Source organism: Mus caroli, unplaced genomic scaffold (genome assembly GCF_978045245.1).
Source record: "Mus caroli unplaced genomic scaffold, Mus_caroli_1 scaffold_1, whole genome shotgun sequence".
Lineage (NCBI taxonomy): Eukaryota > Metazoa > Chordata > Mammalia > Rodentia > Muridae > Mus > Mus caroli.
Window position 1 is genome coordinate 112945259 of NW_028227256.1, and position 27527 is coordinate 112972785.

Sequence of the window (27527 nt, forward strand, 5' to 3'; positions counted from 1 at the left end):
ATACTCTTCATATTTAGGTTTAGAAAACCCTGCAGATGTTAGCAATAAAAGCACAGGGATAAAAGTTTTAAGTAATTTTAGATAACCCAACCTTGAATTATATATATATAACTTGGTTTCCTTCTGTCTAATTTTTTATACATAGTTTCAGGGTAAACTGGAGATGTCTCCAAAATGACAGGTTTAGAGATTAGCAAAGAGGGGAAAACAGTTCTAAATATCATGGCCTCTTTATCTGTAAGTGTGAGTGTTTTGTAAGAACATTAGCATACATAGATATACATATATATGCACACACATGTGGAAAACTGAGCAAGACACAAGTACCTTGCTAACTCTGTGTGTAATATTCCCTTGAGACAAAGTTCTCTTACTGACCCAAAAACTTATAATTGGGTCTAGGCTGGATTGTTAGCAAGCCCTTAAAATCCAGCTATTTCTGTCACTGAGTGCTGGGGTTATAGGCACTCATTGCCATGTACAAAGAAAGAGAGAGAAAGAGAGAGAGGAAGATGAAGAGGAGGAGGAGGAGAGAAGTAGAGGCTGGCCATGAGCATGTGGGGGGGGGGGGGTAAGAGATGAGAGGACAGAGCAGGAACCAGAAGGCAAGAACAAGAGCAAGAGAGAGCAGAGGAGGCAAGCAGCTCCTTCTGTAGTGAGTCAGACATACCTGGCTGTTGCCAGGTAACTGTGGTATGGAGCTTAGACAAAATGCTAACAATTACCCTTATTAATTATTTTTATTCTAGTAAATGAGTGCTAGGAATTGAAATGCAGGACTGCAAGTGTTCATACTCAGTGACTTTTATACGAAGACACTATAACATACCTGGGAGCATCTTCTCACACATCAAATGGAGTCACAGGAGCACTATCTAAATTATCTATTTCCTTTGTCTCTATGGAAGAAGAACAGCAATTAATTTCAAATATCTCACCTACATGGTGATACTTACTTTCAATTTTTTTTGGCAGAGATATCATTCTGTGATATAAGACAATATTTCTATGTACAAGAAGCTAGAACATAACTTTTTAGTATCTTTTAATCTATATACTTAATATATTTAGAACTAAATCTAAAGTAACTTAAAAGTTTTTAACATGCACCTATTATATAGAGCTTCTCATAAAAGCTTACTATGTGCAAAACAACACAAAACAAAAAACCCAACCAACCACACAAACAAAAACACCTAAATGTCAGGAAAAAACACTTTATTGTTTTGTTCTTTTTTTCTTCTTTTTTTAATTTCTTTTTCCTTTTTATTTGATACTTTCTTTATTTACATTTCAAATGTTAACCCTCTTCCTGGTTTCCCCTCCAACAAATACCCTCCCCCTATCCCTCTTAGGGAGAGGTACTATGTTCATGTGTTAATGGAAAACTAAGTCCCTGGCCTTTCCTTTGTAAGGCTGGCTTGCTCCAGGTAGGGTGAGCCTGGGAGCTGAATAACAGCTGACTTAGTAAAGAGGATCTTCCTTCCTGTGGTAACATAATGGCAACTTTCTTCAACTCTGAAGAAACCTGTGACCATATATTTTATAGCTCCCTTGAGTTTTAGATATTTTATTAAGTCACCTAATATGTATACATAGAGTCTACATTCAGGTACTTTAATATATACACATATGTATATTTCATTTATGGCATATGACAATCCTAGGTGGTTTTTCCTTTTTGTTTTGTTTTACTGGGAGACAGAGGCTCATGCATTCCAGGCTGGCTTTAACCTTGCTATGTAGCTGAGAAAGACCTGGAACTTCAAGTCCTCCTTCCTCTGTAAGACTCTGGCAAGACTTAACTACTGGAGACCACCCCCCACCCCACCCCGCCAGCACCCCCTCCCTGCCCTGGAATGAACAATGCAGAGCAGGGAATCAATGCAAAAGCAAGAGGAATTTTATTGTTCCAGCATGCTGGGTCACCCTATACATGAAAAAGAGAGAGAATAACCCCATGCAGTATGTAGGCCAAGTTTTTGTACAGTTTTCAAAGCAACAGTCATTAGGTACAGTGTGATTGGCAAAACAGTGTGACTTTTAAACTGATTGGTCTGTAGGGAATGAGTTGGCAAGGACTTCCCTTGTCTGTAGGTGGCCAATGGTCACTGAATGTGTCTTTGTGCTCTGGGCCTCCAATATCCACAGGTGGCTGATGGTCTGTCTCCACTCCCTGTAGTCTGAGGAATGTAATTAACCCCTCCCTTCCAGAGGGGAGTGGTGCCTATGTTCTCTGTGACCTTTCTCTTCCAGGAGGGGAGGGGTCTGGTGGAATTTTCCAAAGTTTCTGAGCTGACCTCTTCACCTCTTCATCTCCACCTCTGGACCTCTGAGATTTCAGGCACCACACAAAATTTATACAGTACTGGGCATAAAATCCAGGATCTCATGGATATTATGCAAGTACTTTAACAATTGAGCCACACCTCCAGTCTCCATATATGTTATTTCTAATCACATTCCACGATGACTGTTATTAATGTAAGATCACAGAACTGCACACCTACAGAACATGGATCTGAAGATTCTTTGAATCTTACCTAGTGTCCTGAGACTATAAGTCCTATCAAACTATATGTCCTCATCAAACAGTGAAGTACCAACTCTCAGTTGGCCAACATCCATGTGTTAAGCTATGAGGGTGATTGTTCAAGTTGGTCTTAAGGTTTTTTTTAGAACTGATTGTGAAGAAACAATACTGATATTTTAGACAATGTGCACAGATATGAAATGTTCTTCATAAATTCTTTAATGAAATAAGCACATGTCCTCTCTTGTGAGACTATGCCGGGGCCTAGCAAACACAGAAGTGGATGCTCACAGTCAGCTATTGGATGGATCACAGGGTCCCCGATGGAGGAGCTAGAGAAAGTACCCAAGGAGCTAAAGGACTAAAGGGATCTGTAATCCTATAGGTGGAACAACAATATGAACTAACCAATTACCCCCCCCCCCCCGAGCTCGTGTCTCTAGCTGCATATGAATCAGAAAACGGCCTAGTCAGCCATCAGTGGAAAGAGAGGCCCATTGGTCATGCAAACTTTATATGCCTCAGTACAGGGGGACGACAGGGCCAAGAAGTGGGAGTGGGTGGGTGGGGGAGTGGGTGGGGGAGCCTGTGGGGGACTTTTGGGATTGCATTGGAAATGTAAATGAAATAAATACCCAATTAAAAAAAAGAATATGTAACAACAACAAAAAAGAAATAAGCACATGTCAAATAAGTATTCATTACCTGTTGCTGTGCCAAAATACCTGACCAAAGCATCTTAAGGAAGGAAGGACTTATTACACCTCCCAAGTCAAGGGTACAGTCCATCATGGTAGACACAGTCAAGGGTGTTTATGGCCATTGGTTATATGACATCTGCAGTCAGGAAGCAGGGAGAGAATTGAAATGATCACTCACCTTCTCTTCCCTACACACTCCTGGTTGCCAGCCCATGTATACTTGTTTCCCACATTGAAGTTGGGTTTTCCTATCTCAACCCTGTCTAGAAACTCCCTAGGTGATTCAAGACCCTGCAAATCTGGCCGCAAAAAGTAATTGTTCAGTTACCAGCACTTGAGCAGTAAGCTGAGCAGTACTGGTCTAAAAGTTGTACTTGTGAGTCCCTGCTTCTAAGATATTTCTACTTATCTTCAAGCTCGGTAATATTAATTAAAATATAGCACCCACTCATAACCTAGCCCACATCTCATAAATTCACTATGAGAACACCTCTGTATGGTAGGAAAGTCAGAGAAGCTGGACACCAGTATGAAGCAAGGATGGCACAACCCGTGCTGGATTTCCAAAGACAAAGACTTGAGTTTAGTTGCTTTAGGGATACCTAGTGAGTTGGTCTGTTATTTTGAAAAGGCAGCTGGTGCTGGGGAAGGATCAAGCCAGCTGGAATCACTTTCCTTGATTTTAGTGTTCTCACTTGGGTCCTTAGGAGACCACTAGTGAGTTCTGCTTGTAATAAAAACCAGAGCCCTGTCTTGCCGATCGTGGAAAACCTGTAGAGCTGTGATTTGCCTTGGCATTCTATATAATACCCCTGCCTTTGAATTTCACCATTTTCTTTCACTACATATCTCTGTTCCACAATTCATCCAGCTGGGCCCTTTAAATCCTTTTCTGAATTACTGCTCACAAGCATCAAACTGGCAGGGTTGTATGCAGTCAGTTAGAACACAGAGATGAGACGGGTGTATCATCCTTTCTCCAGCAGGAAGAGTGGAAAGAATATTAGCTTTGGGGTCAGGTGGAACTGAGGGATAGCTGATTTTTTTCATGTTTTTGTGTAAGTTACACAGCTTCTATGCAAAGAACCTTTTTTTCTTTTCTTTTGTTTTTTTGTTTTTCCTGAGTTGTGATCAGAAAATGATTGAAACAATGTATAGTTTAGAGAGATATAGCCCAGTGGTTAGGAATACTTCCTTTTCACCCTGTTATAGCTGTCTCTCATGAGGCTTTGCCAGTGCCTGGCAAATACAGAAGTGGATACTCACAGTCATCTATAGGATGGAACACAGGGCCCCCAATGTAGGAGCTAGAGAAAGTACCTGTGATGGTTTGTATATCCTTGGACCAGGGAGTGGCACCATCTGGAGGTGTGGCCTTGTTGGAATAGGTTTGACCTGGTTAGGATGGGTGTGTCACTGAGGGTGTGGGCATAATAAGATCCTCACCCTAGTTGCCTGGAAGTCAGTCTTCCACTAGCAGCCTTTGGATGAGGACGTAGAACTCTCAGCTCTGCCTGCAGCATGATTGCCTCGATACTGCCATGCTCCCATCTTGATGATAATGGACTGAACCTCTGAACCTGTAAGCCAGCCCCAATTAAATGTTGTTTTTATAAGACTTGCCTTGGTCATGGTGTCTGTTCACAGCAGTAAAACCCTGACTAAGACAGTACCCAAAACCTGAAGAGATCTGCAACCCTATAGGTGGGGCAACACTGTGAACTAATCAGTATCCCCAGAACTCATGTCTCTGGCTGCATATGTAGCAAAAGATGGCCTAGTCGGCCATCACTGGGAAGAGAGGCCCCTTGGTCTAGCAAAATTTATATGCCCCAGTAAAGGGGAAAGCCAGGGCCAAGATGTGGGAGTGAGTGGGTAGGGGAGCAGGGTGCAGGGAAGGGTATAGGGAACTTTTAGGATAGCATTTGAAATGTAAATGAAGAAAATATCTAATAAAAAATATGTCAATTAAAAAAGAAAAGAAAAGAAAAAAATACTTCCTTTTATTGGAGAGGACTGGAGTAGGCCAGGGATCCATGTCAGAGCTCTCACAGCTCCTTTAAATTCTAGCTCCGGGAGATCCAGCGCCTGCTTCTGGCCTTCATGGACTCACACACATCCACATAAAATAAAATAAAATAAAATAAAATTCTTTAAAAAGACAAAAGCTTTATCTAAGGAGTATTACCATTACCTAATCAAGAAAATTAATAAGAATGGAAACATGATCTTTGGAAAGGTGCTACTCAGAATAAAGGTTTGAGTGCCTGCCTGTTCACCTTTGGAATCCACAAAGAAAGGCTCGATTTGATAGCAAAACTTGTAAACCAGGATTGCGGAGGTAGAAACAGGTAGAATCCTGGAATTCTCTGGCCAGCCAATCCATGCTATCCTTCCCAGGATAAGGAGAAGGAGTGAGAATAAACCTGAAAATAAAAGCATCGATATTAGTTCTGGAGGGATGACTTAGTGGTTAAGAGTGCAGAGGGAGGACATCCAGATCTCTGTACCCAAGACAACCAGATCTCTGTACCCACTCGGAGAAGCTCCCAACAGCCTATAACTCTGCCTTCAGAAGATTAGGAGAGGAAGCTGTTGTAGCTTCTTCTGGCTCCTGCACTCAGATGCACACATTCTCACATATACAAACACACACACATGCTCATACCCACACACACAGATACCCCCCCATACACACACACAAATATTAAACATAAATTAATGCTGATGTAGAGATGTCTCAGCAGTTAAAAACACCTTTGCTTTTACAGAGTAACTGACTTCAATTCCCAGGAACCACATGGTAGCACACAATCTTGGTTTATAATTCCTGTTCCAAGGTACTCAATATCCTCTTCTAACCCCTAAAGGCACTCACATGATGTATGTAAATAGAGCTGAGCAAAACATTCTTGCATATAAAATGAATTTTAAAAAGCTAAAAGTAGTAAATCTTTTAAAAGTTCAACACCTCCCCCGTTTCTCATATTTATTAGAAAATACTTCTGTCATCTTCAAACTAAATGGTTAAAAAGTTCCATTTAATTAGAAATAAATTTCCTTTTTGTTTCTGTCCTCAAAACCAGCTTCTTCTTCCCTATGTCATTTGAATTATTCTCAGAGGTTCATAAGAAGTTTTATCTTGTCTTAATAAATTAAAATTCTGTTAAGACAGGGTAATTGAACACCAAAAGCAACTGAGATAAAACTAGAAACAGGTGTCCTGAGATAAAAACTTTGGTAGTGTGCTGAGAATTGTAAATCTATGGTTTCCATGACAACAGTCTAGATTTCTAGGGGAGCTTTCATTAGATGATTGTTATTCTTTCTTCATCAATATAATTGTGAGCTACTGATCCTCAAATAGCAGAGTTTTGTTTTTGACATATTTTTAGTCAAACCACTTTTCACTACCTTTCATATAAGATGATTGAGTTTTAGTGAAAAGTAACTAAAAAAGGAGTGAATAGAATGTATTTATATGTTCCTCTTCTGGAGACAATTAGGAAATATATGGACTGCTATGATGGCATAGTGGGTAAAGGTGCTTTCTGCCAAGGCTTAAAACCTGAACTTTATGCCAGAGCCACAGGAGGTGGCAAAAGAGAACATGCACACTCACACCATCCCACATAAGTAAATGAATATGTGTAATAAAATGAAATCTGTGAGTATGGACATAACTCAGTGTTAGATCATATTAAGAGCTCACCCATCATGTTCAAGACGTTGAATTCATACTTGAAGCCAACACTGAAACACATAAAACTCCTTGTAATTTAGATGACATGAAGTATTTCACATAGGATAGACATAATTTAGTAATGCTCTTTCTGGCTATTAAAATAGGTATTCTAACTCTTAATTGTAGAAGAAAAAAACATTTATTTGGATTTTATGGTAGATTTTTGTGCTCTATGGGTTTATTTTATTTATTGGTGTTTTTGCTTAGCTGTGTTTAGTATGTGTTTGCCTATTTCTATTCTACTTGTATAAACCATAAATTAAGAAGCATAAGTTGTTAGATATTTTATTTATTAGCTGTCACTTTTAATTCCATCTGAAATATAGCTTTCGCTCATAAATATTTTAAAATATTATGGGAACTTTATAAATGCCACTTTAACATCTATCATATATTTTTGTTGATTTTATATGTATGTTTAATCTTTATCCAAATAACTGAACATTATGTCCATTTATAAAATCATTAGCCCCTTTTTCAGCAGATTGCTAATTTATTGTTATATTAATACATTTCCAGAAAGCAATGACTATGGCCAGGATGTAAAGATCCCTGTCCTCACGTGAACTTAGCCTTGTAGCTAGCTTTGTCTGTAATTTGGGGAGCCTGTTTTCCTAAGATGCCCATATGAGATAGTGCACAAACAGGGGACAGACAGCACAAATTGCCTATCTTCCTGAATAAAGCAAGAAAGATCTGGGTTTCTAAATACAAATTAATTAATTGTAAAACAGGCTGAGGTATTTCCTTTGATCTCAAAGCAGGGATGGGCTGTTACAGGAAAAGAAATTATAGTGATTCCTTTTTGTTTTCCTGTTTTTCATAAATACATATGTTAGACATGTTTGAATGCAGAGTCTTTCCTTTGTATGTATGTACGCATACATACTTGTGGATGGATATGCATCTGTATGCTCCTGCAAACGAAGGCTCACCATTGATATTGGAAATCATCACCCATAGCTCTTCTTCCTTGTTTATCAAGAATGGGTCTCTCAGGCAAACCCAGAGATCAGGGAGATGGGGAGTTTTGTGAGGCAGTTTGCACTTGAATCCTCAGTCTCCACTGTCCAGGGCTGGGATTACAGTGGGCCAGCATACCCAACAGGCATTTACTAGGGTTTCTAGAGATCTGAAGTCTATTCCTGGAGCGTGCACAGCAAGCACTTAGACTGAAGAGCCATCTCCCCAGCCCTCACATAATGAAGAACAGAAAAAAACTTCACTATTGAAGTAAATAAAACAGTAAAAACAAAATTTCAAAAAATTATAGAACAGGAAGATACCCTCAAAGTTTATACTGCAGAAGTTTGACTAAATCAAAATTGTTGTCAATACAAGCGGTCAAAAGTCAGAGAATATGGCTTACAAAAATGAAATAAAAATGAAGAGATTGTTCAACTCTTCCCACACCAAAAGAAATATACAGTAAGTGGCTTAGGGAGATGGCTCAATGGGTCAAGTGTTTGTCACTTATGTGTGAGAATCTAAATTTAGATCCCCAGCACTTGACTAAATCCAGACTATTGACAACTTTTTATAAGTTTTTACTGCAGGTTGAGAGACAGAGATAAGAGAGAGTCTGCAGAGCCTCATAGGCTGGTTATTCAGGGATATTCAGGGGCAACCAAAGTACTCTGTGTGAAGCAAAATTGAAGGTGAAGACTGACGTTCAAGGCTGTCTCTGGCCTCCAATGGTGCATTGGGTACACACACACACACACACACACACACTTAAAGAAATGTGTGTTAAAAGTTGGCATAACTTTTAAAGAAGCTGAACTAGCAGCAAATGTCAAATCTTATGTTATTGCTAACTTAACCTTCCTTCTGTGATAATAAACTAGAACAATCTCATACAGTCCTGGAGGATGTTGCTAGCCTTGTCCGTCAGCTCTCCTCTGCTAAGGACCCTTCCACTGTCCCTGCCACCCTTCCCCCTGGGTACCAGTTCCTCCATCTTGGGTGGACACTACCTCTTCCTGTGTACTTAGCCTCTTGTCTGTATTTATGTGGTCATCTTTCCTCACTACTATTACTGAAAGATACCACCATTAAAGCTCCAGAAGAGAGAGCTCCACCTCCCCTCCTTAGCTTTTCTCTATATGACTCTGATGAGTACAGCTAGATTACAATGTACTGCAGAAGAAAGGAAGGAAGAAGATAAGGGGACATTTAGGAAGGTATTTGCATAATCTGACAATGCTGAGAATTCGACTTTGTGGAACAAACAAATAATAAATCAACAAAATAGAAGCAGGCATTAATTCATGAGCCTTATTTTTCAAGTATGCTAAGTGTGAAGTCCCCATTTCAACTCCTGCTGGAAGGTAGTCATCCTTATTCAGTGAGACATACTGAAGGTCGGAGTGAACAGCCTAGATTAGCTATACCTGGCCCCTGAAGATCATACAGTGTCACCTGTGCCCATGTGTGTGTGTTTGTGTGTCTGTGTGTTTGTGTGTTTGTGTGTGTGTGAGGGGAGTGTAAATGTACATGCACACATCTTGTGTGTGCCAATATCTAACTCTCGCTATCAGGCTTGGCAGCCAACACCTTTATACACTGAAACATCATTTGGACCTCTGATACATTAAACTTAGTTTAAGAAAATTGTTTCTGTCACCACTCCACTCAGAATATGATATCTGAAGATTTAAAAATATATACTATCAGTAATGACAGTCTCTTTTTAACGTTGAGACAAAATCTGTGTGGTAATGACAGCCATTGCCTTTTTGGTAGAGGGACTCAGATCATACAGTAGGCACTCAAAAGTTTGTTTTCTTTCTTTCTTTTTTTTTTTTTTTTCTGTTCCTGTGTGCATAGACACACTCTTTATGGCCACTGGCTTGCTCCAAAGTTGGGTCAAGGTCTGCTTTCTTCCTTCATAATCCTCAAAATTCGTGTGTGTGTGTGTGTGTGCATTTGTTTTTTTGTTTTTTTAAAACATGTAAACTTCTCTTTCAATCTTACTCCTGTGACCAATACTAGAAACATTCCTGTCACTGTACAATTGCTGGTCTCCTGGAAACCTGGGACAGATTATATTTTCTGTCAGGAAGTAGAGTCCAGGACTGGGTTCTAGAATCAGAGGGAAAGTCTGTGCATGACTTCTGGTAAGTGCCCTTCTGGTAAGTGTCTGCAAGGTAGAGGTTGAGCAGGGTTTGTTTTAGGAAACCTCAGGTAACCAGCAATCAGTGCTGTTGATGTGTAAAATTCAATGCTGCTTTAACTAAGACTCCATTCTTTCTTCCTCCCTCTGCAGATGACAGCAAAGCTCGGTTCAGCAGCACTGTGCCCTTGGTCATCCTGGGTAGCCTTCTGGATGACCAGCACTGGCATTCAGTTCTCCTGGAGCGTGTGGGCAAGCAGGCAAACTTCACTGTGGACATGAACACGCAGCACTTCCGGATCAAGGGTGACACAGATTCTCTGGACATTGACTATGAGGTAAGTCAATCCTCCCACAGGTTCCCAGAAATGGGAGGGAAGTCAGTATATAGAGTAGCCTCCATGTGGGCTAGGCTACAAGGGAGGAGTCTCCCAGGAAGAATCTGCACTGCCATCTGGAAATGCCTTGGTCAAGCCTTGTTTCCCTGATAAGGAAGATATCAAAGGTATATGCTAAAAATCAATACTTCTTTTTTACTCTCTGTGGTGTGTGTATGTGTGTGTGACTTAGTATCATTTTTGTTGATGTGATAAAAAACAACTGGCAACAAGTGGTTTATTTGGCTTTTATGATTAAAATCCATCATTTCAGAGAAGTCAAGACAAGAACTCAAATCCTAGCCAGTCACATTGTATCCACAGTGAAGATAAAAGAAAATGAATGCATTTTTTCTCCCTTGTTTATTCTCTAGTAACTTTCTTCACATTATGCAGTTCAGGGCACAACCCATGTGATTGCACAGACCACATTCAGAGTGACTCTCCCTACCTCAATCAGCAATTAAAATAGTCTTCTACAGACCAGATAGAGTTCAGTCTAAAAAAGACTCAATTGACTCTCTTCCCAAGTGATTCTAAGTTGTAGCAAGTGGACATTTAAAGCCAACCATAAAAATGTGCATGTTTCTTTAAGTGTGTACATATATGTGGGGTGTGTGTTTGTGTGTGTATGTGAGATCATGTGTGCACACATCTGGATATATATAACCTCCCAGTGTTATTGTTTCTTGGTTACATATGACTATTCATTCTTGAACAATATCAATTAGTTGTACTAATAAAAGATACAGAAAGTATCAAGAGAATCTCAGCATGAACTAGCAAGATGGCTCATCCAGTAAAGGGATATGCTACGAAGGCTGATGACTTGAGTTTGGTTCCCCTGAGTCACATACTAGTCTTTTGGGGTAGGGGCAGGCAGAGACAGAACATTTTGTTCACAGAATGAGGTACATGATTTCCAGCAGAAAACTCTACTATGTCTTGAAAGAAGGATCCAGATATCCTCAGCAGAAGCTGTCTTAGTTAGGGTTTTACTGCTGTGAACATATACCATGACCAATGCAACTCTTATAATGGCAACATTTAACTGGGGCTGGCTTACAGGTTCAGAAGGTCAGTCCATTATCATCTAAGCAGGAGCATGGCTGGATCCAGGGAAGCATAGTGCAGGAGGATCTGAGAGTTCTACATCTTTTTCTGAAGATCACTATGTCTTCTAGGCAGCTAGGAGGAAGGTCTTAATGCACATACCCACAATAACACACCTACTCCAAAAGGCCACACCTCCTAATAGTAGAGACCATGTTTACCGGCTTGTTCCTTGTGCCTTACTCAGACAGGTTTCTTATATATGTAAGGTCCAGGGCTACCACCCCATGAGGGACATCACTTACTGTGAGATGGGATTCCCCACATCAACCATAAATCAAGGGAATGCAATACAAGCTTCTCCACAAGCCAATTTTGTAGGAAAATTTTCAATTAAGGATCACTCTGCCCCAGTGACCATAGTTTATGTTAACTTGACATAAAACCATCCAGAGCATAGGGATTCTTAGGTTAATTGAGCTGGGAACACAGCCCTGTGAATGTCACTAATCCACGGGATGAGATCCTGGACTGTATTAAAAGGAGAATGTGAGCTGAATACAATCACTCATCACTCTGTTTCTGTTTCGTGGTTGTGGGTGCCATGTGACTATGGAGCTACCTCATGCTCACATTACTGAGAATTCCCTTCCATGATATATTGTATCCCTGAATGGTGAGCAGAAAAAAATCCTTCCTTCTTTAAATTGCTTTATCGGGGTGTTTTACGAGCAGAAGAAACTAACCTATAAGTGATTGGTAGACAGTGACTAGGAAACATTTGAACACAATTTAAGACCCTGGTAGGATAGGGGAATAAAATTAAGGAGAAAGAAATAATGGAAAATTAGTAACAGCCAGGTTTTCCTCTTTCAGTCTTCATCATAAGCCTTAAGAAAGGTCTTTTCCTTTGATGCCAACTTCTGTTCAGTATTGTAGATAATATGTGTCATTCAGTAACTTCAAAAGGCACATTGACATATTTTAACTCAAAGTGCAAAATACCAGGTAGGTATTTTTAAATTGCTGACTCTGGAAAAATCTTCAAATACCCATAAATTTCCTGTGACAACTTGTTTAATTGAGTAAAAAAACAAAAGAGATCACAGTAAAGTAGGTTTACTTCAAAGAACAGCGACATCTTTAACAAATGTCAAGACAACAACCAACAAAGGGAAGAGAAAATCTGTAGAGACCATATCCAGTGGAAAGGCATGGCCTCCGGTTGAGTGATGGGGTCACCCACCCACCTCAAAAATATTAATCCAGATTTTTTCCTGTCAAAAGGAAATGTAGTGAGAGAATGGAGCAGAGACCTAAGGAAAGGCCATCCAGAGACTGCCCCACCTAGGGATCCATCCTATCTGCAATCACAGAACCAAGACACTATTGCTGATGCCAAGAAGCTCTTACTGACAGGAACCTGGTATAGCTAGCTGTACGCTGAGGGAGGCTCTGCCAGAGCCTCACAAACACAAATGCAGATGTACACAGCCAAACATTGGACTGAGTGTGGGGGCTCCAATGGAAAAGTTAGGGCAAGGACTGTAGGAGCTGAAGGGGTTTTACAACCTCATAGGAAGAACAGCAATATCAAACAACCAGAACACCCCCCACACCACCACCACCATGTGAGGGCTTTCTAGCTCTCTAACTGTACTGAAATGCTGATGATAACTTCTAAAAAGTCCTAAAGGCTTTTTTTTTTTGCTCTTTCTGAGGGTGAAAGACTGCTGCAGGCTTAGGTGATTAACACCTGTAGCCTAACGGGAGAGAATTAAGCAATGTGGCCTTTGTTCTCTCTCAGCAGGAATTGCTGGGCTCTAACTTTCAGCCTGCTAGTCAGAAGTCCCAGGAAGAAAATGGGACACTTGTAGAGTTTATTACTAAGTTGTAAAAAGTTTCCTATGAAAACTATTTAAGGGGAAAGGCAAAAAGACCCTAAGTGGGAAAAGGGAAAATATTTCTACTCTAAGTGGGGAAAAGCAAAAAATTCTTCCCTCTCTTCTTTGTCTTCAGTACTTATACATCTTTCAGAATACACGACCTCATGTTACAAAGTTCATCACAAGTTCAAACAAACAAACAAAAAAATCAAATCATAAATTGAGATAGAAGTTTGCAACAGAGAATGTTTACATGCATATCCATTAGGAGTAATTATCTGGCTAACATTCATCACCTGTCTCAGCTCCACAGGTTCACTGAAGGATTAAGATCATAACTAAGTTATGTAGTGAAGTTTTGTATAGATAAACCAAGTCAATATTTTCTCTTCTGTCCTAGCACCTATAATAAGTCATTAGTTCCCTTTTTATGACCTTTGGTTAGTTGTTTTACAAGCTCTTTGAATGTGCTCTGAGTAAGAGAAAGTCTGGTTACTATCTAAGATACTTGGTGATACTTGGGAGACTGGCAGAGTTCTCATTGCAGTTTTGACTATCAGAAAAGGACCTAATAGCAGTCCCACTACAAAAGAGCTTAATAATTACAAATAAAGTTTTAGGAATTCTTACACCATCATCATTAAGACTTAAATAATTTATTTGTCTATGTAGCATCACTACAAGACATCACATCTTCTTGTGTCTGCAGAGATCTACCGCAAAGGGGTGTGTTATTACTTAGTGATTGTTATTTATGTTTGATAATAATAAGAAAAGCATATTAATAGCAGGAATCTTTCCTAAGATGAATCCCTTACAGCCTTGCTTAATAAAGGCACACCTATCACAGATTGTATAATAATCCAAAGCAGGCGATTTCAGGATGATCACCTACTAGTTATTAGCTTGTCCCATTATGGCTCCTGAAATTTTTGGCCGTGTTGGTTTTGTATTTCCTTGAATACTATAAATAAGAAATGGTATAAAACATTACCTCAAGGGCTTTTATGTATTAATATAATCCCAGAACTGGAAAGGCATGGAAGAGATGATCCCTGGGGCTTACTGGAAAACTATACTAGCTTAATAAAAAAACACCAGGTTCAGTGACTCTATCACTAGAAACTAAAAAAATAAAAATAAAAATAAAATAAAATAATGAACTGAATGGTTGGTATCTTACCAGGGTCAGCAGGTAAATGCCAAGCCTGATGATCTGCATTTAGTCCCTGATTCCTACATGGTGTATAGCAAGGACCATCTCTCTCAACTATTCCCCAGCTTCCACATGTGCTCTGTGGCAGAAATATATCTCCCCACCCTAACTAACTCTCTAAATATTAAATAAATGTGTTAAAATAAATAAATAATCGAGGAGGAGAGCATCCAGTGGAGCTCTGGCCACCATATGATTGTTCACACACATGTGTGAGTATTCACGTGCACACATGGATATGCCATGCAAAAGAAACATCTTTGGTTTTTTTTTGTTTGTTTGTTTGTTTGTTTTTATTCACTTTACATCCTGCTCACTATGTCCCTCTCCATGACTCCTATGACAATACTTCCCCCATCATGCCCTCTCATTCTCCTCTGAGCCGGTGGGCACTACTCTGGGTATATCCTATCCCAGCACATCAAGTCTCTGTGAAGCTAGGTGCATCCTCTCCTACTAAGGCCAGACAGGCAGCCTAGCTAGAAGAACATATCCCACATACAGGCAATAGCTTTTGGGATAACCCCTGCTTCAGTTGTTCAGGAACCACATGAAGACTGAGTTGTACATCTGCTACATACAAAACGGACACATGTTAATATGTATTACATATTTTAAAATGACATTAAGCATGACAGAAAGTCCTTTAATATTAACATTATACCAAGAAAGCCCATCCCTCCTCCCCTTTATTGTTTTTTCAGTGCTGGAGTTTGAATTGAGAGACTCATGCATGTGAGGCAAGTGTCCAACCACTCAGCTTCTGCCCCAAATAAGGTTGATTTGGCAGGCTCCCTGTGGCAGGGTTGCTTGAGATCTTTCAGCTCTCCCTAAAAAGCAGCTAAAGTCACAGCACAGTGCTGAGCCACCAAACCTGAATTTATTGATTTCTATCAGCATTCACAGAAGCAACTTACAATATATTTTCTTGTTTTATTCAATTTTCTGGTAGAATGTTGATAGCATACTTAATTAGCCTTCCATTTCTAATGGAGGTGGCTAATCAGACATTTTGAATACTGGGTGAATTACTGCAGTCATCAGTAAAATAATAGAAAATTAGCCAGTCTGTCTCAGACATACACAGAGCCTGGGGCAAGAGTACAAATGGAGAGCCACATGTCCTAATCTAAATATTTAAAGAGTTACAAATCAAGCAAATTCAATGAAATATATTCAACTCTACTGGCATGATCAAATTACCTTCAAAGTCACATTATACCATGTCCAGGTTTGTTCATTCTGTATACAGTTCCCTCTTATCCTCAGAAGAACAGGCAGGAAGAGATTTTGATAGTGACATCACATTTACTAGTCAAAAGACTCACATGAGTGGAACACAGGGTTCAAAACAGTAGTGACACATTTGTGATCTTTTCACCTGGCCCATGAGCATTGTTCCTAGCAAGCAGGATGTGGTCTCTGGATTCACAGATAAATGCTGTGTCCACAGCAGGGACTCCTGTCTCTTAGGCAGATTGAAAACACTGAAACAAAGACTTTCATCCAGTTCTTTTCTAGAGAAATAAAATGTATACAATTTGACCAGTTGGCCAAAGAACTTAGTGACTGATATATTGGAACAACACCCAAACATTTATGTTAGACCAATCTGTGGCTGGTTTGCCCACTGTGGTCTCAGTTTGTGAAAGATAACCATTTATTCATTTAGCAGGAGGAACCACAGGCTTTCCTCATGCTCCAACCTTAAGTGTAAGACCTAGTCACACATGGGAAACCATGTGGTGACCTGTGGGAAAGCTGAAGTGGTCAATTTGTACTGCTGAAACCCCACTGGCAGCATCTGTTACTCTCTGCTTTGCCTTCTGTTTTTTCTCTGCAAGGCCTGTAGCAGGCTCTGAAAGAGCATGGTTCTGATCATTGTCTGTGTCTAGAGAAATGTGGCAAACTGTCAGGTCAGGCTGATAGACTGATAGCATACAGGGTCTATGGAATTTTGAGTTTTCTTAAAGATAGAACTTAGCTGAGGAAATTGCTCAGTCAATAAATCATTCAAGTTTGAGAATTTGATGTCAAAAGTGTTAGATGAGTTATGCCCAGTTCTCAGGAACCCCAGAATAATGCCAGGAATTGAGTCCCATGCAAGAACAAAGAGGGTCTCTATTATATGAGTCTGACTCAGATCATAAGCCTTTACCACTCTGCAGGATAGGAATGCGATGCTCATGTCCAGGGCTGCCTTGGACCTTGGAATACATATATATATATATATATATATATATATATATATATATATATATATATACACATACACACACACACACAAACATATATGCATATACAAAAGTTGAGATCCTCGAACTTTTTGTTATGTGACTGGGGAGGTACTAACAGAGTGCTATCCTTCAAACCTGATAACATTTGTTCAGACAGCAGGGTGAACCGTGCATCTGGAAAGGTAACTTCCTGACCTGGGAAAAGTAAAAGTAACTTATTGCATGCACTATCAGAAGCTGGTGTATTTTTACAAACTGGTCACAGCTATCTGGTAACACTTAGTTATCCTTTCCTATAGTCTAAGAGTGGGCTTTTTATAGTTTCAAGGATATTGGTGCCTGCTTCCTTCAATGGCAGGAGCCATCTGCACTGGAGAAGTGGTGGCTCTTAATCAAAGGGAGTGTGAGTTTTGGTGACTTGGAGGCTGCTTTTTGACTATTCCCCAGGCTGGCAGCTACCTGTAGGGGTAAGGGTTATAAGGGGGGAAGGGGATTCTATCATGTAACGGGAAAGGGGAATTGCAATAGTTCTGTGCCAGGCTAGCTCCTCTTTGTCTGCCCTTTCCAAAGGCCAGATGTGTCTATGAAGGGGTTTGGGGAAAGAGTGCTAACTTCTCTAGCCTGACACAGAGTCAGGGAAGTGAAGAGGCTGTGTCCTTCAGATGCTGTGGTGCATATTTAGAATCTCAGTGTTGTGTCAGCAGAGATAGGTGAATTCTCACTTGTCAACCAATCTTGCTGAATTGGCAAGTTTCAGGATAAAGGAGAGACACTCTATGTATTGGTTACTTGCTCTTGCTGTGATACTATACTACCACCACATCATGTGGGCAACATTTTTGAGTTTTGTTTTTGTTTTTGTATTGTTTTGTTTTTTGGTTATTTGGGGCTCACAGTGTAGGTGTTATAGTCCATGGCCACAGAGTGGAGGTTGCAGGCATTTGAAATCAATGCAAATCAATGCTTAAAAATATATATATATTTCCTCAGAAAATTGAGATTACTGGCTTCATTTCTAATGATAGAAAGTCATCAAGCATGACTGAATCCCAGGCATATAGCTTGGGCTCTCCTTAATGAGGTTTCATGTGACCCAGAGGATAGATGGCTCAGTTAGAAAAGTGTTGGGCTTTTTAAAATGAGAATCTGCACCCCATCCTCAGCACATTGTTCTAGTTTGCATTCTCTGCTGTGATAAATACCATGACCAAAGCCCATTGAGGAGGAAAGGGTTTATTTACTTCCTGTCATTCTTCCAAGCAGATGTCAATCACTGAAGAAAGCCAAGTGAGGCACTCCAGCACAGTCTCTGGAAGAGCACTGCTTGCTGGCTTGTTTCCTATGGCTTCATCAGCCTGCCTTCCTTATTACCCCAGGACCCCTCACCTGTGGGTGCATTGCTCACAATAGCCTGTCCCATTACAAACCAGTCATTAATTAAGAAAATGTCCCCAAGGACTTCATATAGCCATTTGATGGAGGTATTTCCCCAATTTAGGTTCTTCCTAGATGACATTATGTGAAGTTGACAAAATAAACAAATAAAATAAGGAACACATTGATGGAAGCCTGATGTGTTGGCAGGCATTCACACCTCAGTCCCGGTGAGAAAATTACAGATGGATTTGTCTCACTTGCCAGCCGGCCTCAAATCCAGAGGAGAGATATTGTCTTGGTTTGTATACTCTGGACTGATCTTTGACAAGTATCCACACGAGTGCATGTGCATACTCAAACATTTAGAACCAAATTGATGTGAAATATTTTATTAGGTTTTTATTCATTATTGTGTGTACAAGTCTGTGGGCATGTGCTTGTTATGGATCATCTATGGAAGTCAGAGGTCAGCTTGCAGCACTCCATGCTTTTCTTCTAGTATTTGAATTCTAGGGATCAATTCATACTGTCAAGCTTTTTGGTAAGTGTTTTTATATCCTTAGCTATCTCACCAACTCTCAAATCAATATGTAAAAATAAAGAGAATTTATCAGAAAATTAAGAGCACTGGTCTTGTTGTATAGTTCTACAAATTCATAAACTTTGACTGTTAGCCATGGAATTTCCATAGAGCTAGGAGACATCCAGTATGGTTATATTTCAGAGGAGAATAAAAAAGAAGTCAACAGCTCATATCTATTGTTGGAAAATTTCCATCACCAAGGTGGCTACCAGAGCAAAGGCAAAACAAAATAGTAACATATTTTGAGAGACTTTAACATTATAAACTTTGGAATCAGAATTTAAATTGAGCTAGAGAAAAATTTAGTAAAAGAGTGAGGGACCTCTTGGAAGCAGCATCAAAGATCAGAGAAAAGAGGTAGCTATGAGAGAAAAGCATGGTAATAAGGTCAAATGAAAGAGAAGCAAGTTGTAGAGCTTCACACATTTAACATGAAAGAGGGTGTTTTCCTGCAATTCTTCTGGCTGCAGCCTGTGACACCAGAAATCCCATAAGATTCTCAGAGAGAAGATATTGGCCAATGCAAACTGTGTGTAGAATATTCAGTCTCTCTGTTTTCATTTGAGTCTAAGATTAAAGAAAGGAAGACTGTAATTTGTCAGGACAAGCAAGTGACAAGACAACAATGTCTAAAAGCCCAAGGTCAAAGCAGAATGAGAAAAAAAATTGCTTATCATATATTTTGATCCAAATCAACAAGTGTTGTTTTGATCTATGTTTGAATCACATACTCAGAATTGAGGGGGCTGTGGAGGTACCTCATTTCATAAAGTGTATGCTACACAAACATAATCACTTGAATTTCATTTCCCAACCCTATGGAAAATGTTAACTGGGCATAGTGGCTTGTGTTCCACCACTGAGGAGATAGAAATGAAAAGATACTGGGAGCTCCTAGGATACCCAGTCTGGGCAAATTAGTAAGCACTGGGTTAAATGAGAGACCTTGTGTCAAAAAGTGTGGTAGAAGTTGGTTGAGGAAGATACTTAATGTTGAACCTTGACCTCCACATGCATACACATGCCTATCTGTTAATACAAGTGCATACACATGAACACATCCACAAATATGTGCATATATATATATATATATATATATACACACATATATATATGATATGCTTTTGAAGCAAATGTAATTTATAATATTTTAAAGATAAACTCATTAAAGTGTATAGAAAACAGCATAGGATAACTGGTACCTCTGAAAGTAAAAATTAAGATAAAAATTTAAAAGTCATTGTTAGTCTGTCATTATGCTTCCTAATTTACTCTATATTTACTATAGAGGGTATCATATAAAATATAAACAAAGACAACACTTAGGAGAAAAACTAGCCACTACCACTCTAAAACTGGCTCACTCTGCCAGGCTGTAAGCTGCCCTGTAGCATGTTTCTGGTGAAAGGCAGTGGGAGGAAGGTTAAGGGAATTTATCTAAGGGACGTGGTACAGCTAAGGTAATTATTCAAGGGACAGAGTCACCTCAATGGAGTAAGAGGTAATTTATTATGGTCCCAAATACAAGTGACCCTGACCCAAGAACCCAGATACACACTGCCTCTAATAGTGTGAGCCAGCGTGGTAATTAAAAAAAAAAAAAAAAAAAAAAAAATCACATATCAAAGAAATTTGAAGGGAAGATCTGTTGTTAGCATTCTGTCTAAGCTCTGCCCACAGTTACCTGGCAACAGGCAGGTAGGCCTGACCCAGTATAAAAGGGGCTACTTGACCCTGCTTGCTCTCTTGTTTCTCTCTTTGCTTTTTCTCTGCTTCCCTTCCCCCCTCTCTCCCCATTCCCTTCCCTGACCTCCTCCACATGTTCATGGCTGGTCTCCCCTACTCTTCTACTCCCCTAATCTCTCTGGCTTTCTCTGCCTCTACTACCCTCTTAACTCCCCTCCCCACATCCTGAATAAACTCTATTCTCTACTATACCTTCCTGTGTGTGTGTGTGTGTGTGTGTGTGTGTGTGTGTGTGGTCCCTCAGGGTGAAGGGATGCTCAGCATGAGCCCACCTAGGCACCTCTTTCCCCATTCCTCACCACACTGACATAGAACATACACCCCCTTTCTTATAAACACATTACAATCACCTACAGGCAAGTGAGAACTTCCTGCTTAGGTCATGAATGTTTTCTCATGACATTTTAAAAACTTTTGGTTGGTGGGAGCTAGCTGTCAAAAGGATGTTAGGTCACACAGAGAAATGGACACTGGATAGCTATAGAGAAGACTAAATAGAGACCAGATCTGTAAGATTCTCATTCAGTACAATGGCAGAAGTTAAAATTCAACCTTATAGAATGTTTGTCACAGCTATGACATTTTCTTGAGAACATGGGGTTGCAAAGTCAAGAAGAAAACCCAAATCACGAACTTGAATATCTGTCACACAAGGGAACAAGTCAGAACAGTTTGTAAGCAGTCAATGCTAATTGTGTAAATAATAGCTTCGATAATTTATCTATTGTGAATCATACACTAGACTTACTTGGTCAAAGAGCTAGTTCAAAGTAAACATCTTAACTTTTACTATCAAACATTTCATAAATCAGATAAAAATCAAACACAAATGACCTGAGATCATGAATACTAGTGAAGAATTCATTGTTTTCTATGTAATAGCATTTATGGTGTTGGGAAATGTTTAGAGAAATTGACATGTATGAAGCAAAAATTTCAATCCACGGACCAGAGTTTTCCAGTCTGACTACCTGCTAATAAACTAAGACTCCAATTCACAATACAATTATCATTTCAAATCCTCCATTGGAAAATCTAAAGTAGAGGGCATTTCTCCACTGGGACCTCATCTACTCTTAGGAGGTTTTTGTTGCTAATTTTTTGTTTGTTGGTTTGTTTGTGTGTTTCACAAAATAAATTTAAATTTTCTCTTCTAATAGAAAACATGCTAAAAGTATAATTCACGTTTGAAATGGATAGTCATGGCCAAGTGTACCTCAGTTCAATTTTGATTTTCTTTTCTTGTTGGACTCAGTCTGCTCTACAGTGACAAACCCATGCTTTTGAGGGATAGTTGTAACTGTGATGATTGTCCTACATTCATTCTGTTGCTATAATAAAATACTCTAACAAGGCAACTTGGGCTAGGAAGCACTTACTTGGTATATACTTCCAGGTCACAATCCATCATTGAAGGGAGTCAATCCAACTCTATCTGAAACTTGAACAGAAACCTGGTGTTCTTAGGCCTACGCCCAACTTGCTTTCTTAATATATCAGATCCACATGCTTAGGCATGGAATTGCCAGCAGTGTGTCCTCTCAAACAAATAAGCAATCAAGACAACCTCTCATAAACACAATATGATTTGGGTAGACCCTCAGTTAAGACTTCCAGGAATAATTCCAGTCTGTGTCAAGTTGGTATCTAAAGCTAGGTAAGACATTGAATAATAATTAGTTGATGCTTCCTAAAGCCATCTACATAAAGAGCTAGTTCCTTATTTCTTTACTGTGGGCTGTTAATCAGCTTGGTGTCTGATCAAGATGCCTTACATCATTACCACAGACATGTCACTTACTTGCTCTTCCTGAAAATGTCACCTAGAAATTTCAACTGGATTGGGTCCAAGATAATCTTGGGCCAATTTCTATTGCTTTTGTATGGGACTTTTTGTCATGGTGTGGTCTGTGAGATATATCTCATGGACTCTCCCAATCCAGTTACCTGCCATTTGTGGATTTTCTGAGAGGCTCAGTACATTGAAATTATTTTCCTGTTCTAGTGTCTTTGGCAGACTTAGAAGAGTAACAAAGTCACATCCTTACTGCTCTCAGGCCTTGAATATTGTGTGCCAGATGTTTTATTCTGGGACTGTTCTGAATCCCAAGCCATTTTTAAGAGCCTTGAAGTGTAATGGATACAAGAATCATGGCATAAATTCTTTCTTATCTACTTTACATATTGATGGGGCAGAAAGTAACTTAAGGAAAGGGAACTGTTTTGGCTCAGTTTGAGGACACAGTCCATTATGCCAAAAAGGGAATGTCAGCAGAAACTGGCACAGCTAGTCATATTGCATCCACAGTCAAGAGGCAGAGAAAGACAAGTACTATGTACAACTTGCTTTCTCTGTTTTTAGTCAGTTCATGACCCCTCCTGCTGAATGGTCCTATCTTAATTATACCACTTTTGAAATCATCTCACAGAAATGCCTAGATGTTTGACCAATACTGACTCTTCATACAGTTCAATCAGAATTAAGTATCCCTAGTGCTTTCTTCCTGTTTATGTGCCCCAGAGAGGATCAGCAAGGAAGCCTTCCCTGCTGTGTTCCCATTCTCACCACATCTCTTTCCAAATCTCCCATTCAGTAATACAGGTTGTTCCCTCTCCATGCCACACCAGATTGCAGTTTTGTTACATTTATTATTGCTCATATTTCCCTTCTACAATATTTCTACCTTAAATCTCTTGATTTAAATCTTGTTATTGAGAAGACAATGCTTTTTATTTTCCATTAGTCTTTTCAAGAACCATTCTATAGCCACAAATTTCAATGTCTGAAGCAGAAGAAAAGTGGTTTCTTTTAGAAATTAAAGGTGGCTAACATAAAAATTAAGAGAACAAATTTACCACTAGCTGTTCAAAATCATAAAAATAAAAGTTTCTTATAATGATTGTACATTGTAAATTTAATTCTTCTAAAAATCACAGAATAAGAATAAACCTTTTAATAATAGCTAGCACACCAGAAAGGGGGATTTGAAATATAAAAAATAAAATAGCCAATACAAATACATTGTGTGAAAAATGCCTTTGTAAATAATTATCCTCATTTTTCATAAGTATTTTTAAGCTTTTTCAAGATTTAAAAACTGTTATAAAATAAATTTCTTAGTTCCTATCAGACAAATCTTGACTTGAACAAAGCAATTAAAACTTAAATTAATTTGCTACTTAAAATATGTATATGTCCATTTTAGAACAAATACAATACAGAGTAGTTAAAAAAGTTCACGTTGATTTTGTGAACTCAAGACTCTGTGCTAGAATTACTGTCAAAATAAACTTAACACTTTTACATTCTATAATGTTCATTTTCAAAGAATAAAATTACATTTCACTGTTATTTAATATATGTCAATAAAAAGAAAATAAATAAACAATATATAGAACGAGTGTGGAAATACTTTCTTAATAAGGAGTCACAATCACTGTACAATAGGAAAATCGAAAGTTTATATTGTTGTTTCCATGCTTTATATCTAGATTTCTATATTATTATTCTTGAAAATTCTTTAAAATGTTTTAGCTAGGTCTTAGGAAATTATGACCAGAAAAATAAACCGTGTAAAAATATAGAAAATTCAATTGAAAAATTAAATGTTTTGTGTACTTCCTATGAGTGCACTCCTCAAATTCAAAGAAATTACCCAGAAAGCATATGTAGAGATCTGGTTAAATAATAACAAAGACTTCCAATTTAAAAATACATGAAAGTGTTATAATGCTTTGAATGCAAAGCACAAGGAAAAGTAATAAACAGGGTATAGTCCCATCATAGTAAGAAATATTTAAAACATTTTATAACTTATAAGAAAAAAGATCTGTCTGACTAATGCTAAGAAAGACAGAAAGACAATGTTACGACTTGGGAGACCGTGTTCTCCTCTAACATTGTACATGCAAGAGAGAGGAGGCAGAGAGGGGTGGGTGGGGGAGGACATGGAGGAGACAGAGGAAAGAGGAGAGAAATGAAAAAAGGCACAGAAGGAAGAAAGAAAGGTTTGTGTATGTTGGGGGAGACAGAGACAGAAAGATTGGCCAGGGAAGAGCAAGAGGAAAGAGTTAGAGATACAAGGGGGAAGAGAGTCCTAGGTAATGTGGTATTTCCATGCAATAGAGAAAACCTGATTCCTAGTTAATAAGGGTGAGGAAAGTGAGAGGATATTTACTATCCTCTAGTCTAGCAAAACAGGAGTAGTATTCCCAATAGATATATTGTTCTTTACTATATCCATGATTCATTTTTTGTTACTTTACAGAAAATATACACAATAAAAGAAACTAATATCCTAAAATCATCCCAGACATCTACAATTAAAAATTGTAACTCTGTTCCTAATCTTTGTAGATCCCTCTCCCTCTCCCTCTCCCTCTCCCTCTCCCTCTCCCTCTCCCTCTCCCTCTCCCTCTCCCTCTCCCTCTCCCTCTCCCTCTCTCCCCCTCCCTCTCCCTCTCTCCCCCTCCCTCTCTCCCTCTCCCTCTCTCCCCCTCCCTCTCCCTCTCTCCCCCTCCCTCTCCCTCTCCCTCTCCCTCTTCCCCTCCCCCTCCCCCTCCCCCTCTCCCTCTCCCTCTCCCTCTCCCTCTCTCTGTGGGTGTGTATGTGTGTGCTTTCATGGATATATCATGGCATGCCTGAGCATGTCAGAGCATAACTTTCAGTAGTTGTTTGCTTTACAACTTGAGGTAGGGTCTCTTCTGATTTAGCTGCTGCAGTGTAACTCCAGAGTAGCTGGCTGTGAGATTCTGGATGTCTCTCTTGGCATGGCCTACCATCTGTTCATAGTAGTGCAGGGACCACAAATGTAGGCTACCTCATTTGGATGAGGTTTTTTTTTAAATATTTTTTTATTACATATTTTCCTCAATTACATTTCCAATGCTATCCCAAAAGTCTCCCATACCCTCCCACCCCTCTTCCCTACCCACCCATTCCCATTTTTTTTTGGCCCTGGCATTCCCCTGTACTGGGGCATATAACGTTTGCATGTCCAATGGGCCTCTCTTTCCAGTGATGGCCGACTAGGCCATCTTTTGATACATATGCAACTAGAGTCAAGAGCTCCGGGGTACTGGTTAGTTCATAATGTTGTTGCACCTACAGGGTTGCAGATCTCTTTAGCTCCTTGGATACTTTCTCTAGCTCCTCCATTGGGGGCCCTGTGATCCATCCAATAGCTGACTGTGAGCATCCACTTCTGTGTTTGCTAGGCCCCGGCCTATTCTCACAAGAGACAGCTATATCAGGGTCCTTTCAGCAAAAGCTTGCTAGTGTATGCATGGTGTCATCGTTTGGAGGCCAATTATGGGATGGATCCCTGGATATGGCAGTCTCTAGATGGTCCATCCTTTTGTCTCAGCTCCAAACTTTGTCTCTGTAACTCCTTCCCTGGGTGAATGTTTCCAATTCTAAGAAGGGGCAAAGTGTCCACACTTTGGTCTTTGTTCTTCTTCAGTTTCATGTGTTTTGCAAATTGTATCTTATATCTCGGGTATACTAAGTTTCTGGGCTAATATCCACTTATCAGTGAGTACATATCATTTGAGTTCTTTTGTGATTGTGTTACCTCACTTAGGATGATGCCCTCCAGGTCCAACCATTTGCCTAGGATGAGTTTTTTACTGCTGTGTTTGTTTGTTTGTTTGTTTGTTTGTTTTAACAAGGGTTCTAGGACTCAAGCTTGGGTTGCTGAGGCTGTATATCTAGTGCTTTTACTCACTAGCATCTCCTGGCCCTTGTGTGCACAACTTTCTCATCACTTTCTCATCACTACATCTTACACTACCAATTATAATTCTTGTACTTTACAATCAAATTGCATTGCTAATAATGGTTATACTAACAGTTTCATTAGGCAGATTCTTAACTGAGTCTCAAATCCATAGGGCATTTGGTATTATTTCAATCTTTTATCTTTATAGATAACAGTTGTGAAAACAATGTTGTGCATATAAGCTCTTTGATATTTTGGGTTTTGGAATTGGGTTTCACTATGGGTGAATGAATCTGCTTCATTTCTTAGCTTTTTTATGCCTGTATCTTCTCTGCTGCTGTGCTTCAGATAAGATATTGATTTTTCTCCTTTTCTCTTTTTTGTTCCTGTAAATTACTGTTTTATTTAGTATTAACAGTTTTAAGAAAGATATGAAAATGTGTAAAGTGAGTCCTTAAGAGGAAAACAATGATAGATCTTTTAACATAGGCTAGTAAGTATCCTTTAAATGAGTAATCGGGTGGCATCTGTAATTACTAAAGCTTCTTGCCTCACAAATACAACTAAGTCTAGAGAAATGTACTTCTCTTACATTCCTCCTTGTAACCAATAGTTGACTTCTATTTCTTCCACCATAAAGCTCAGTTTCGGAGGAATTCCAGTACCAAGCAAACCTGGGACATTTTTAAAGAAAAACTTCCATGGCTGTATTGAAAACCTTTACTACAATGGAGTGAACATAATTGATTTGGCTAAAAGACGCAAGCATCAGATCTACTCAGTGGTAAGTCACTGTCTGTTAACAGGTGGTTTGTGGACTTTGGTAAGTCTTGCTTCTGGTACTCACACTGGGTTTGTCTTATGCATTTAGCATTTTCACCATCCAAAGCTTGGTATGTAGTTAAGAGTGCCTGCCTAGCATGCATGAAACTCTGGATTCCATTCCCACCACAACATAAAAATAGGCATGTTTGTTAATTTTCTAACTGGCCTGACAAGAAGCAATTTAAAGTAAGTAAGCTGTATTCTGGCTCATAATATGAGAAAATACATTTCATTCTGGCAGAGAAGTCATTGTGGCAATAAGAAGTAGGAGTCTGGCTGGTTACAGCCCATTAGCACTTAAGAAGCAGAGTGAATAGAACTTGGGCCTGGGCTATAAAACATCCAGGCCATCTGCCAGTGACCAACGTAAAATAAAGTCCTGCCTTTTTAAGGTTCCACAACCTTCCCAAATA

At 39.3% G+C, this 27527-nt stretch overlaps 1 protein-coding gene across 2 annotated transcripts in view; it reads left to right on the forward strand.

Moving 5' to 3' along the window:
- The window catches only part of Cntnap5 (contactin associated protein family member 5), a 928932-nt gene that overhangs the window by 404644 nt on the left and 496761 nt on the right, over positions 1–27527 (forward strand). For both annotated transcript variants that reach the window (XM_029481690.2, XM_029481709.2), the window contains 2 exons: positions 10248–10432; positions 26930–27073. In XM_029481690.2, coding sequence (XP_029337550.1) covers positions 10248–10432; positions 26930–27073 — 329 coding nt within the window. The remainder of the gene's footprint in view (positions 1–10247; positions 10433–26929; positions 27074–27527) is intronic.